Source organism: Pinus tabuliformis, chromosome 7 (genome assembly GCF_031772625.1).
Source record: "Pinus tabuliformis cultivar Carrire ecotype Pingquan chromosome 7, CPIR1, whole genome shotgun sequence".
In the NCBI taxonomy this organism is placed as follows: Eukaryota; Viridiplantae; Streptophyta; class Pinopsida; order Pinales; family Pinaceae; genus Pinus; species Pinus tabuliformis.
This window is the reverse complement of record NC_142293.1, coordinates 1,828,417,520-1,828,432,224: the sequence shown is the minus strand read 5'-3', so window position 1 is coordinate 1,828,432,224 and position 14,705 is coordinate 1,828,417,520. Positions and strand designations below refer to the sequence as shown.

Sequence of the window (14,705 nt, the reverse complement as noted above, 5' to 3'; positions counted from 1 at the left end):
CAAAAACATTTCTTAACACTATGCGCTCTTCATTACAATGAGCAACTGGTTTGCATACATTTTCACTCTCTCTCACAATAGAATGTCAACTCAAAGAAAATATATACGCTCCATAGTTTTTCCATATGCACTGCTGTGCAATCATTCTTGGCTTTTCGCTGCTCCACTGGTTTTTAATGGTCAACACATATATATAAAAACATTACAACCCACGCTCTCCTTTTACAATAGTCAACACATATTACCACCCATGAGCATTTTCATTTTTGGCTCATTATATATTATTCACCCTAAAACGAAAGCGTATATGAAAAGCATAAAACCAATGTGCATTTAATTATTTTACATGCCGTAGATAATAAAAACTTAAATGCTTTACCCACTTTCTACGACCATGGTTTAAATTCATTTTAATTCTTTTGCAGGTAGGAGTGGCGGTCAACAGATTGCCTAACACTCCACGCAAATTTCTGACTTGACGCGGGCGGGCTGCATCTTCGGAGATCGACGGCGGAGAACGAAGAACCCCATCAGACGGCTGACAAGAATATCGGAAGCCAGTTTGCTGCCGAACTTTAGCTTCCGAGAAATTGCGTCGGCTGATGTCAGGCGAATGACACGCGGCGCCACCATAGTTTATCGGAGTTGCATATACGGAAACAGCTTTTCGCTGGAAGGCGGTGCGAGAAATAAGACGGTTTTGGAGAGCGGTTTGGGCGTTGGTACGCTTGCTGAGTCGGCTGCCATGTCTGCTTGCAGCCTGCAGTTGGAATTAACATTCCAACATAAAAAATCTCCAATCCAGTCCAGCACAGATCTCTGTATAACTCAGATTTAGCCTTTCTGGGAAAAAAAATTGTGGGGGCAGTTGAATCTTTCAAGGAGAGAGTAGAACAACACGGGGCGGCCTATGATAAAATACCCTTCCCATGCCCCTTGACAGTTTCTTCCCTTTTCCTGCTTTGCCTTTTATTGCATCTCCCGTTTTACACAACTTCCTGTTATTGTTGACGGCCACCACATCTTCTATGTTGAACTTCCACTCGCTCTCTCACCGGGGCTGCGCACATGCAGAACACAAAGCGCTAACTCTGCAATAATACAAAACCAGTCAATACCATAACATGAGTAACCCTAACAATCAGATATACAGACAGATACATGCTGTTAAATATTTTTATCAAAGAAATATGTTGTTGTTGCGAGAGATCAATACCTTGGGGAAATTGGTGGCTTCCTCTGAGCAGAATCAGATTTTTTAGGGTTGTGACCATCGCCCAAATACTCTTCCCTGTCATACGCCAAGTCTGGTGCAGTAACGTGGGAATCCATATTATCTATTTGCAGCGAAAGAGATCAAACATACACTCTATGTCTGTTTGAGAAAAAAAAAAAAATGACTGCTTTAGCATAGCAAGTTACAGGCTTTTATCTTATAAAACGAGGAGCCGGGAAGGGAGAATCCACCCCACCTCCTGATTTGGGGTTTCAAATACAGTGGCATGAGAATACAATATGAAAGCAAGAACACAATGATGAAGTCTGGAGGAAGATTCGCTATCGAAAAACCGCAAGTAAAATACCATTGGCGGCTTCTTGTTTTGATATCGTGAGGCAGAAAGCTGAGGCAGCACAAACCACCACGACGAAGTATTCAACGTGTCATCAGCCACACTTATCTTATTGTTTTATGTGTTACTTGAGCTGCAGATTTGGGCTGCAGAGTTGCGCTGGTTGCCCAGGAGATTTGCACAATTTCTGGGCAGAACAGCTGACTACTGCCCAGATTTGTGCAAATTCTGGGCTGAGCAGCCCTGCTGGGAAAATTGCACAATTAGGAGTGTTGACTAACAAAATTGCGCAATCTTGGAGCCTAGTAGGCTTCCAGACAAGATTGCAATTTTTGGAGGGAAGGCTAGTTGCCCTCCAGAAATGCGCAATTTTCTTGGGGAAGCTACTCAGCCTACAACTGAACCAAGTCTGGGTGAACAGCCTGTGAGGGGAATCCATCAAGCTATGATCGATAGGCTACCTTTGCACAAGCAAAACACTGAAGCTTGTGAACCTGATGAAGCAAGACAAGCTGCTGTGAAGGTTTTAAGGGAGGCTCCAAAACGAAGCTAAGGCAAAATTTGGGAGGGTGGTTGTAGCCGCTGAAAACTTTGCGACACACCGGTAGAACTCCAACTCTCTGAATGGACCTTGTTCATGAAAATCAAGTCTAACACCTCTGGAAGTATTGCTCAATTCGCAGTTGCTCTTGGTTTCACACTAGCTTTATTGTAAGATGTAGCATCTGCCAAACTCTTGGTTGATCGACACACATTTCGAGCCAAGTCAACACAGTTGTTTCGATTGGGGCTGAGGGCTATATTGAGGCATAAGTAGTATAGTTGTTAGAGTCTTTGTTTCATCTCTAGTGTTTCTCTGCTGTCAGCAGGCCTAGACAGTACCCTGACGGAGTCACATAAGAACACAAGCATGGCTCCGCTACCAGTGAGCCTGGTCAGTACCCCGACGGAGTTACTTGCATCACCTCTCTACGTAGGAAGCCTTTCTCTTCTTTCACCTTATTCATTTTCATTTTTTTCAAACTTTTTTCACTTTTTCATTTTTTTCATTTTCATCTTCGTAACTGTGCATAACACTTATTCATTTCAGAGGCGGAAGAGGGATCTTGACTTATTGAGAGAAGAAGAGGTTGTTCCTGCAGAGAAGTAGTTTATTATATCTTTGATGTGCTTGTTAAGTTTTTCCCCCTCGCCTTACTCTACTTGACTAAGCTGACAAGGGTTAACCCAAAAACAATCGACTAGAGTAGGTGACACTAGTTAGCACGCAAGCATTGTGTTTTCACCAAGGTTCACTTCGAACAGTACATATTTTCCATTGACGTATCATGGACTGAAAGTAACAAGTTCTTCATACAAAGGGAGGGTGATAGATAACCAAGTAGTGATGGCAGCACACAGCCTCTTGTACTTTACCCAACTTGCTTCAAGAGTCATATAGGGTTTCATGTGAAACTATCCTACGAAATGAAACAGGTGAACTAACAAACAACAAAGCAAAGCAAGAGCAGAAGCAAAAGTGAAAGCAAATAAAGTAAGCAAACAAGAGAGAAGATAAACAAACAAACAAACAAAGTAAGAAAGCAAGCATGCAAGGAAACAACTCAAAAGCACACACTACTCCTACTCCTAAGCTAACAGTGCATGGGTCATCTCATGTGAAGTGATACTTCCAATGCAGCCACCGGTGCATTGGTTGACCCATGTTGGTGAAGGAAAGGTTCACGAACAAGAAAGTTGTGCGAACCAGCAAACAAGAAAGATGTAACAATGAAGACAGGCACACTCTAAGCTTACAAGTGACCACAGAACAAAGATGAATGATAGTGCGTGACATGCATTCTGTGGTGCTGCCATGATGTGTGCTACACTGCGTGCAAATGTTGAGTGTATGCATTCTCTTGACTATGACATGCAAGAAAGTGTGAGAAAGGTAGACCACTTGTGTTGTGCATTTGTGCTTGCTGTGTAAGATTCCTCCAATGCATGAGTGATGGGAACGTGTAATTCAAGTGGAGGAAGCGAAATCTGGGTGTTTGGTTTATCTTTAGTGGAAAGTAGAGAGTGATGAGGAGCCTTGAGTGTTTCAACAATTTCCTGACCGGAAGTGAGACCAACCTCAAGACAACGAGGGCCTGACATAACCATCAGCTTGGGCTGAAGTGCCTTGACAGTCTGGGGGGTTTTGACCTCATGGACAGATATATCATCGTAGACCAGTGCCTTGGATAGATTAACAACAGTTGAATCAACATCGTGATCAGATGAGGAAGTGAATAGATCACGAGAACCAAGATTAGAAAATTCAGGATGTTTGTCGGCATCCTCATGATTTGATGAATTAGGTAGAGGGATAGATGAGAAGCAAACATGTTCACCCTGTACGTTTTCAAGAAAGATGAATAATAGATTGAATGGATTTTCTGAGGAAGATGTGTCCTCTCCGCACTGTAATGATAGACTGACATCCGAGGTGTCCTGTGAATGATCGGAAGTAGAAGCATCTGGAAATGAGTTTTCACAGGGAAAATCAGCAGTGGCAGAATCATAAGGGATGTCAGGATGACGCAGATGAGGCGTGGCTGGAAGGGAGTCATCCTTCTCCCCATGATCTTCTTTAGATTCCCGCACACATTCATCATGAAGGATCACACAGGTTGGCTGCATAACATCAACTCTGACGACAACTTGATCCTCATTCACAGCAAGTGAGGAGTCCGAAATGGAAGAACACAAGACAATACAATCTGGAGGATCCATAGAACATGAGGACGAAGGTCGAGGGGAAGAGTCCACATGACAACCAACAGGTTTGCAAGCCAAATCTGCACAAATCTCAAGATCAGGTGGGGTGGGAGAGTGTGACAATTCAACCGAGATGTGTGCATGATCTCCCACATCAGTCTACGGTGGTGGAGCTGTTTGACGAGGTGAAAGAGGACAATCACTTGTGACAATGCCTGTGCCTGCCTGTGATTGCATAGCTCCATCACTGAAGTGTCCTGAGCAGGGTTCGGATATGTGAAGAAGATACTCAAATATTCCATTAAGAAATTACCAATCAATATCATCTCCTAAGAATTGGAGATTACAAAAGCATGTGTAAAACTGTTCAACAGATTCATCGGGTGCTTTTCGTAATTTCAGAATTTCTTTGTTGAGTGCTTGACGGTCGAAGTGATTGAAAGCAGGGTCTATCTCTGTGACCAGATGAGCAAGAGAATGAATGGATTTTTTAGGTAGCATGGCACACCAGTGCATCGGGTGCCCTCAAAGCGTGTAGATGAACAACACGCGGCTCATGTATTCTTCAAAGAATCCATGTCTTTTGCATGAGCTTGCAACACTAACCGCATGCCTAACCAAGGCTATGTAGCCTCCACCATCAAAAGTTTTATGAGACAAGTTATCCGAGAGCTTTTCCTAGATGATGAAATCGTTTCCATAAGACATGCATTCCAGAAGAGCAACTCGATAGTTAGTCATGATAGATGTGTAGAGATTCAAAACATATGTGATGACTCAGCTTGTCATTTGGCCCTCCTTCTAGTGCCAAAATGTTGACGGTATTGGACCCGCCAACATGTAATGGAATCTCCCTGGTAATAAGTCCCAATTAGACCTTAGACCGTTTGGTGTAGGAGTCCCAGCAGTGGGTCGTAAGGTAATGCGTTGACAGCGATGTTGCACAGAAGGTAAGATAACTTTGTCAATAGCAAGGGTGTGACCACTGTAGTGAGTCAAGGAAGGTGTATAAGAGGTTCTAACACAGGTGGGTTGAGATGAGGGTGAAGGTGAGTTCCAGGTTGAAAGCGATTAGTCCCAACTCGGTTAGGAACACACAACACCCAGGACATACATAGCTTATGGTGGAGCAGTCCACTCGAACGCGGTAGTCACAAAATACAAGGTAAGATAACACGTACAACACTCACAGATCAGTCCGAACGAATGCAACGGTTGTTACAGCAAGGTTCATGTGAAAGGTCTATCTGATGTTCGGCAGAGCAGTCAACATAAATGGGATAGCATTAATAGCATATACAACACATTTCCATCAATATATTATGCATTACAACAAATGAATCAGTTCATATGTAGAACAAAGGTTAAAGCAACATGCATTACAAGTGTTAAAGATTAGTCTTACAACAGATAAAATACATGTGTGAAAACATATTGACTCTTATTATATAAAGAAGTGTAAGTTCCAATCATACAATACATCCATGTAAACCTGCTAGCCCCAATAGTGGCACGTTACAGCCACATCTGCCTGCTCCTCCAAAGAGATGAACTAGCTCCATGCAGTGGAGAAGCCAAGACGCTTTACAATACTATCCAAGCTCTTTCCAAGAATAGTCTTATCAGAAGCTTGGCTGACCAAAAGCCTCTACAATGAGTTATGAGGGACTATTTATAGCAAAGGGTGGGGTGACCCTTGACATTCCCCTTTGTGACAGTTAAACTACCCTCATGACTCTTCACCTACTCTATAACTGTTACATCCAACTATTGACACTTAAATTACACTTGACATGACTCAACATCACAATGCACATGTACTCATGTGAGACAACATGGCTTGAGCAAGTCATGCAAGACATCACTGACATTCGGTCTGCTGTGATGAGACTAACCCTTTGACATGCTTGTGATGGTGAAGGTGGTGAGTTGATGCCAAGCTTGGTCATTCGTGATGGTGTGCATGCACCTCATGGTGACATCTTGCTAAAGCGAACTCTTGCCTCTGTTGCAATCAGTGCATTGGTTCAGCCCCTTCATCCAACTCGCCTATTAAGATGCACATGGTATTCTTGGGTGTGGCTGAACCGACAACACATTGATGCATAGTGTCCGTGCTGATCTTCAAGTGTGTGATGGTGGTCATGCGCATCAGCTTGCCAAAGTACATGTTCAGCTCCTGTTGGACTTGCTTCTTGTCTTCGCCTTGGTGAGTGTGCTGAATGAGTTGGGTTGAATGTGTATTCATAATGACCTACATGTTGTTGACTCCCTTACATGCGATTAACAACATTGCTCACCATGTCTACTCCATGTTAGCTACTGGGATGGATCTTTAACTTGTACAGGCACAGTTTCATCCGTGAGTGCACGTTGTGCCCACTATTGTTCCTGATCCTACCGCAACTCATTCGTCTGTCTGTGTAGCTTCATGTTCTTCCTTAGTTGCTGCTTTGGCACATGCAACTCCTTTTATGTTCCATTCTCTGTCTTCGCGCAATCTTCATGTCACGCCGTCACCTCATAGCCTAAGTCTCCAAAGTTGCTTTCATTATCAATGGATCTACTTGATCTTGCAACTTTGTTCCACCTCTGTGTTGTCAACAACCTTCCTCTTGCATTCATTGCATCTACTGCATTCGCTGTTGTGTTCGCTGCATTTGTTGTATTCGCTGCGTTTTGTATGCTGCCTTCAACTGTTGTTCATGATGCTGCTTGCTGTGATATATTGATGTTCTTGTCTATGAACAACTTGATATCTTCATGATTTGGAAAGCTCATAGACATTTGATCGACTGCATTTCCAAGTGTGCTTCGAAGGGTGTCTTCGACTTTGCTCTCTTGGAAACAATTGTACCTACACTACTGAGAGGCAGATGAACACCTGCAATACTTGGAGACATGGAAACACTCATGGAAAGTAATATGTCGGTTGAAAACCAAAATGAACTTAAGAACTGACTTGCAACATACCTATGTGAGTGATCGCGAAGGTTGCGCAATTTCGGCCGGGAGGTCGGGAGACTGACTGCCAAGACTACACAAGGCACAGTCTGGGCTACTGAGAGGCTGACTGACTATTGGAACTACACAATGCATAGTCCAGTTTGGCTGCTGACTGTTGGGATTTCGCAATGCGCAATCCCATCTAGGAATGGCTGCAAGCTCAGTGACTGCATTGCGCAATTTTATTGGCCAATAGTCATTGTCCCTCAGGATTGTGCAAAATAGGCGTGGGGAATAGCTACTTGGCAAAAATGCGCATTTCTGGGAAGGAAGGCAGAGCCTTCCCTCTCAGGATTGCGTAATGTTGTCTTGGTGAGGCTCTTGGTGTGGTAGAGTCTGGTTCGAGGTTGGGCAGATTTGCCGATGGGAAACAGAAAGTGAATGTGAGTACGAATACATGGTCATACTGAGTGTAAGAATAATTGAATGATCATGCATGAAAACAGCAAATGACAGATTTAAAAAACGGAACAACATGTATGTGGGTGAGGCGTGTCACCGAATCGACGACCGTTCGTGAAAAACAGTTTCATGCATACGACAACAGTGATATAGCAACAAAAAATGAAACAATGCTAGGACAAGATAATATGCATGTTAATGATAGCAGGGTCTCATTGAAGTCAAGCAAACAATACTCACACAAGAAAAAACACAAAAAGCGACAGAAATGCAACACAAGGCATGGGAAGCGAGCTTACCCCAAAACAGTTGAGTTGAATGTGCCAAAATATCCTAGATGTGATGTGGGATGTCAGAGTTGTAGGGTTGATGCGAGGAATGAGCTTTGCAACATCCAGTTGATGATTTTTGGTAACATCGAGGTTGTGACACTCATGCCACAAATCTAGGGAAAGCGACACTTGATGGGAGGTTTCTGAAATGATCCTTGCATGTAACCTCCAACTGCTAAAAAAATATCCCTAAAATAAGGGATGCCTTTACATGCTGCCTTGGGAGAAGCATCGCATGCATGCAAGCCAGTTTTGCTCAGTCCCAGAGGGAATCGGTCAACTCAGCTGCAAATGCAAGAGACTGCTCGATTGCTAGGAGAAAATGCGCATTTCTGGCTGGGAGATGGGCTGGTTGCCTAGGAGATTTGTGCAATTTCTAGGCAGAGCAACTGGCTACTGCTAGATTTGTGCAAATTCTGGGCTGAGCAGCCCTACTAGGGAAAATGGGAAGTGCTGACTAAAAGAATTGCGTAATCTTGGAGTCTAGCAGGCTGCCAGATAAGATTGTGCATTTTCTGGAGGGAAGGTTGGTTGGCCTCCAGAAATGCACAATTTTCTTGGGGAAGCTGCTTAGCCTGCAGCTGGACCAAGTCCGGGTGAACAGCCTGTGAGGGGAATGCATCAAGCTATGATTGACAGCTTGCCTTTGTGCAAGCAAAACACTGAAGCTTGTGAACCTGATGAAGCAAGACAAATTGCTGTGAAGGTTGGAAGGGAGGCTCCAAAATGAAGCTAAGGAAAAATTTGGGAGGGTGGTTGTAGTCGCTACAACAATCGCCTAATTGAAGATTGGATGTTTTTCACTGCTTTGGCATTATATATTGTATTTTACCTTTTATTTTATAAATTTTTCTCTTTGTAAATAATTAGCTTGTTGTAAATATTATTTTTTTTATTTTGTATCGTGCATTTCATAGCCCCGGAGACCAATACCAAGTCTTATATTATAAAGTGGCTTTTATATTATGAATTCGCTTATTGATAAAAGTTGAGAAAGACCTATTGAATGCATATATCAAATCCAATATCGAAGCTTTCATATCAGAGGAATTCATTTGAAATCCCTAATATTCAAAGTCCAATCCATAAAGTGGCTCTTTTCAATAATCTAATGAATATATTAAGTGGTCATATAACTTCTGGAACTATGTAATAAAGCGATTGTCAGAGGACTCACATTCCACGTCCTTATTTCCGTTCCTGCGTATCAAAGATAGTGCATATCATAGGTTTCCTTTCGAGACACAATTTAAAAACTCCAGTATCCTCATTCCCAATCCTTCGATCTCTAACTTCCAATAAGCATATCCCTATGATCTCTGATAGAATACTCTCTCCGACCTTCTACCTCTAATAGTGATATAACCTCTTGCTTCGATCTCCGATAATTTCTCCATCACTGATATGCCAATACGCCTCCCCCTCTGACTTTCGATATCTGTCAGGCTCCGATATCCATACCCGATATACCTTTAATGATGGTCTAATCAGAAAATTGTATCTTCTTGCATATCACAACTAAAATATTTTATAACAATACGACAAAATTCTTACCCATGGTTATCATTAACTTGTAAAATATAGGCTTTGTTACAATACCATGGGCCAATACCGTGGCTTATCAATGCGATGTTAAAAAACATCACTTATTTCACAATCAAAACATTTTATAACAATATGAAAATATTCTTAACCATGGATATTCACCCCCACTTTACCAAGGACATTATCAACTCGTAAATATGTTTTGTTACAATACCATGGGCCAATACCATGGCTTATCAATACCACATGCCCCAAATCGATAACTTATTTCATAGTACAAAGGTTTTATTTTAATTTAATTTTATAACATTTTTTTAATTGAATCTAAAAGGAAAAGGTTACAATTACTTTCAAGATATATCTAAACCTTTTATCGTCACCACTACTAAAAATATTCACATAGAAATTAAATTAAGGCACCGAGCTTGATGGTATTATCATTACTCTTCTCCTTTATGTAGATGATATCATTCTTCTTGCAAGGAGCCATGATTACCTAGACAAGGAGCTTAAGTCTTTTCATGCCTACTGCTCCAAGAGGGGAATGTATGCTCCAAGATGGGTATGACAGTTAATACAGACAAGGGTATGACAATTAATATTGAGAAGACTAAAGTCAAGATCTTAAATCCAGAAAGATCACCCATGGTAGTTTTGTTTATGATAACCGTTGTCTTGAGCAGGTTTCTTCTTATAAAACTGGAATTATAGCATTGAGAAAAGAATTATTGGAGGTTGGAAATCTTATTATGAGCTTGAAAACAATTGTAAGTCGATCGATCTTTACATTTGGAGTAAAAAAAGGTTCCTCTTTGAGACTCTTGCCACCCCTGTTATCTTATACGGATGTGAAGTTTGGGGTTGCATTATATCTAGGGAGCCGTAGAGAAAGATTGAGATGATCCAAAAGCAATTCATAACCTATAACCTCAAGATCAACAGAAATACTCCCTATCCTATCCTCTTGATCGAAACTAGTTTGTCCCCCATTGAAAGTGTGGCTATGTTTAGATATCTGATGTATAAGAAGAAGCTTCACAATATGGAATCCAAGAGGCTCCCAAAAATTGCTTCTAACTTTAGTTAAAACCCCCACCTACACCTCAAGCGCGGGTGGCATCAGAGTGCTCAGTCTTGGCTCAACCTTTGGGAGATTAAGGAGGAGATCTTAATGGGAAGCAAGGACAGTATCAAAGATACTATTACCTCCAGTTTTAAGGACAAGATGTGGGATGCTAAGGAGCTGAAGGGTAAAAGGAAGTTAAGGTACTATAAGGAGGTGATGAACCCCACACTTGATAACTAGAATTATCTCTCTTTCTTGACTAGCACTAAGAAGAAAATGAACATTGCTAATATTATAACTAACTCTCATGAGCTTCGGAGTGAGGCCGGGTGATGGTCTACTCCCACGACTCCCTGGGACAATAGAATCTGTCAGATTTGTGATACTAAGAAGGTGGAAGATGAAAAACACTTCCTTTTAGACTGTCTGACTCTTGCCCACATCCGCTCTCAATTCCCTATCATTAGCGACACCTCAAATCTTTTTGACTTATTAAGTTAACCCAACTATAGAAATCTTGGAATGGAATGCTTATTTCTCTACTCCTTGACACAGAAACAAGATTTTGAAGAATGATGATTAGACTCTCTTTTCTTGAGGTCCGATAGATTACATTGGTCTTAGTGGACATTAATCATCATATCTCTATATATATAAGAACCAACATAGATCCATCTTAGTTAAGGATCCAAGGAATGAGAGCAAGCAAAGTGAATAACAATGATAGATTAAATATAATGCATAATTTTTTAAAGTTTTTCATTATTTTATTTTCTTTGGCATGATTGATCCAAAATATAAGTTTAATATTTTACAACCATTTCAGTTTTTCAAATTTAGATACTTTCTTAAACACAATACAATGTGATCAAATTTAAGAGAAGAGGGGGGAGGGAGAGGGAGGAAGATAGTGACAAAGTTGGAGAGTGGAGAGGGAGAGAACGACGTGGGAGAGAGGGAGAGAGAGGAAGGAAGAGAGAGAAGGAGAGAGGTAAGGGGAGAGAGAGATGGAGTTGGAGGGAGAGAGAGGAAAGAACAAAGATATAGAGAGATAGAGGTGGAGAGAGAGAGGGAGTGAGGAGAGGTGGAGAGAGAGTGAAGGAGAGAGGAGAGGAGGGAAGAGAGAAAAGAGATGAGAGAGATAGGGAGAGAAGGGAAGAGAGAGAGATGGAGACACATAGATGAAGGGCAGAGAGAGAAGGAGAGGGAGAGGGAGATAATCATGGGAGAGAGGGAGAGAGAGGAAGGAAGAGAGAGAAGGAGAGAGGTCAGGGGAGAGAGAGGAAAGAACAAAGATATAGAGAGATAAAGGTGAAGAGAGAGAGAGGGAGTGAGGAGAGATGGAGAGAGAGTGAAGGAGAGAGGAGAGGAGGGAAGAGAGAGAAGAGATGAGAGAGATAGGGAGAGAAGGGAAGAGCGAGAGATGGAGACAGATAGATGAAGGGGAGAGAGAGATGGAGACAGATAGATGAAGGGGAGAGAGAGGAGGAGAGGGAGAGGGAGATAATCATAGAGTTGGAGGGAAGAGAAAGGAGGAGAGGGAGAGAGTGATTTGGGGGGGAGACAAAGGGAGGTGGGAAAGAAGGGAGATAGAGGAAGGAAGAGAGAGAAGACTCAAGAGAGATGGAATTGGAGAGGGCGGGAGCGGAAGGAGAGAAGAAAAACATAGAGGGAGAAAGGTGGAGAGAGAGAGGGAGTGACAAGAGAGCGATGGAGAGAGTGGGAGGGAAAAGAGAAAGAAGGAGAGAGATAGAGAGGGAGAGAAGGTGAAGAGAGAGAAAGAGAGAGAGAGAGAGAAGGGGAAGAGCGGGAGAGAGAGATGGAGGGGGAAAGAGAGATAGATATGGAGAGAGTGTGTGTATATTTGTGAGAAGGAATAACAAAGAGACACATAAATATAAATATACATATTATATAGTATTATATAACCAACCTAGATCCATCTTAACCCGAGATCTGAGCGTCGAGAGAGATCCAATCTCTCAAAGATACAAACCTTATTTTTTAATACAAAACTTGAAAAAAAAAATTGCACCTCAAAAAATTGAATCCCTGCCACTTGATAAATCAAAAATTAAAATAAATCTAAACTGATAATAATAATAAATAAAATATACACATCAGTGTAAATATATAATAAAAATATTATATTAAAACTTTCAATAAAATAATATATTTAAACCTGATAAGCATTTTCAAATAAATCACATCTTACATTACTATATGAGCATTGTGCACCAATCTTGCACAAACAAAAAATGTAAATGAAAACATGTTGGACAAGTTCGCAACCAAAAAAAAATTGTAAATGAAAACACGTTCTTCGGCCAAAATATAGGACTTTCAAATGAACTTGTCATAGATTACTTTATCATTGTGAACTACACCCGCTCAAAGTTACTTTATTATTCTGAACTACTCCATTTCTTTAAAAAAGAAGTACATGCTTCACCTCCGTTTGACTTGGTTGAATATTTTTTTAATTTATGGTCGCTTAGTTATGATTTAGCTTTTAAAATTGGTGATCAACATGCATCAGCACTAAACCAAGCAGACCAAAACGTGGGGTCCGTGGGAAAACATGAACCAAAACATGAAACGAATATATACCAAAATATTAAAAGAATATAATCAAATTAACAGAACAAAAACAATGTTCAATTCCGTTCTACCGGTTATCAGGCCACACATGAATTTTTTGCAATTAGCTTCTATAACCATGAATTCATTTGAACAGCTTTCAGATTTACCAATCTGCAACTGCAACAACATAAGAACTACATAAATTTGCTAAAATCATACACATATCCAAACTAGGTTGTCCTGTTGGACTTCACCTACAAAAGAAATCTCCAAACAGTATAACACAGATCCCTGTGTATAGCTCAGATTTAGCTTTTCTGAAAAAATAAATAAATTGTGGAGGGAATTTGAATCTTTCAAGGAGAGACCAGAACAACGGGGGCCGGCCTATGATAAAATACTCTTCCCATGCCCCTTGACATTTTCTTTCCTTTTCCTGCTTTGCCTTTCATTGCATCTCCCGTTTTACACAACTTCCTGTTATTGTTGATGGCCACCACATCTTCTATGTTGAACTTCCACTCGCTCTCCCACCGGGGCTGCGCGCATGCAGAACACAAAGCACTAATACTGCAATAACACAAAACCAGTCAATACCATAACATGAGTAACCCTATACATCAGATATACAGACAGATACATGCTGTTAACTATTTTTATCACAGAAACATGTTGTTGTTGGGGCAGATCAATACCTTGGGAAAATTGGTGGCTTCCTCTGAGCAGTATCAGATTTTTTAGGGTTGTGACCATCGCCCGAATACTCTTCGCTGTCATACACCAAATCTGCTGCAGTAACGTGGGAATCCATATTATTTATTTGCAGCGAAAGAGATCAAACGTACACTCTATGTCCGTTTGAGAAAAATAAATACACGACTGCTTCAGCATACCGAGTTACAGCCTTTTATCTTAATCGTCTCCTGATATACACATATAAAACGAGGAGCTGGGAAAGGAGAATCCACCCCACCCCCTGTTTTGGGGTTTCAAATACAGCGGGGTGAGATTACGGCATGAAAGCAAAAAACAATGGTGAAGTCTGGAGGAAGATCCGCTCTCGAAAAACCGTAAGTACAATACCGTTGGCGGCTTCTTGTTTTGATATCGTGAGGCAGCACAAACCACCACGACGAAGTATTCAACGTGTCATCAGCCATACTTATCTTTTTGTTTTGTGTGTTACTGCAGATTTGAGTGGACTGACAATAACCGTAAATTGTAGGAAAAGCAAATTATTGAAAATGAAAAAGGAGTCGATTTCCGGACGATGATGATCACCGGTTGGCCATGAGGGGGAAAATTGGCTAAAGGTTTTTCAGTTTAGCATGAGTGGTTTTGTTTGGTGAGATAACTAATATGTTATTTTGTTTTTGTTTTTTTAATTAAAAAAAATTATATAGGTCTTTGTGGAAAGCTTTTTAGTTTAACTTAATGGGATGAATATGATTTTAT

General features: G+C 41.1%; 1 protein-coding gene across 1 annotated transcript; it reads right to left on the bottom strand.

Moving 5' to 3' along the window:
- Nucleotides 1-13,563: 13,563 nt before the first annotated feature.
- Nucleotides 13,564-14,323, bottom strand: LOC149255707 (uncharacterized). Its single transcript, XM_089457286.1, has 2 exons — nucleotides 13,946-14,323; nucleotides 13,564-13,820 (listed from the first exon to the last, which is right to left on the bottom strand). The coding sequence occupies exons 1-2, from the start codon at nucleotides 14,059-14,061 to the stop codon at nucleotides 13,607-13,609; spliced, it is 330 nt and encodes a 109-aa protein (XP_089313412.1). The 5' UTR covers nucleotides 14,062-14,323; the 3' UTR covers nucleotides 13,564-13,606.
- Nucleotides 14,324-14,705: the final 382 nt, after the last annotated feature.

What these genes read in the sequence shown, in the direction of transcription:
- LOC149255707 (XM_089457286.1), bottom strand. Translation starts at nt 14,061, where the DNA reads ATGGATTCCCACGTTACTGCAGCAGATTTGGTGTATGACAGCGAAGAG. An exon ending in AAGCCACCAATTTTCCCAAG is followed by an intron (nt 13,821 to 13,945) that starts GTATTGATCTGC and finishes GTGTTATTGCAG; the next exon opens with TATTAGTGCTTTGTGTTCTG.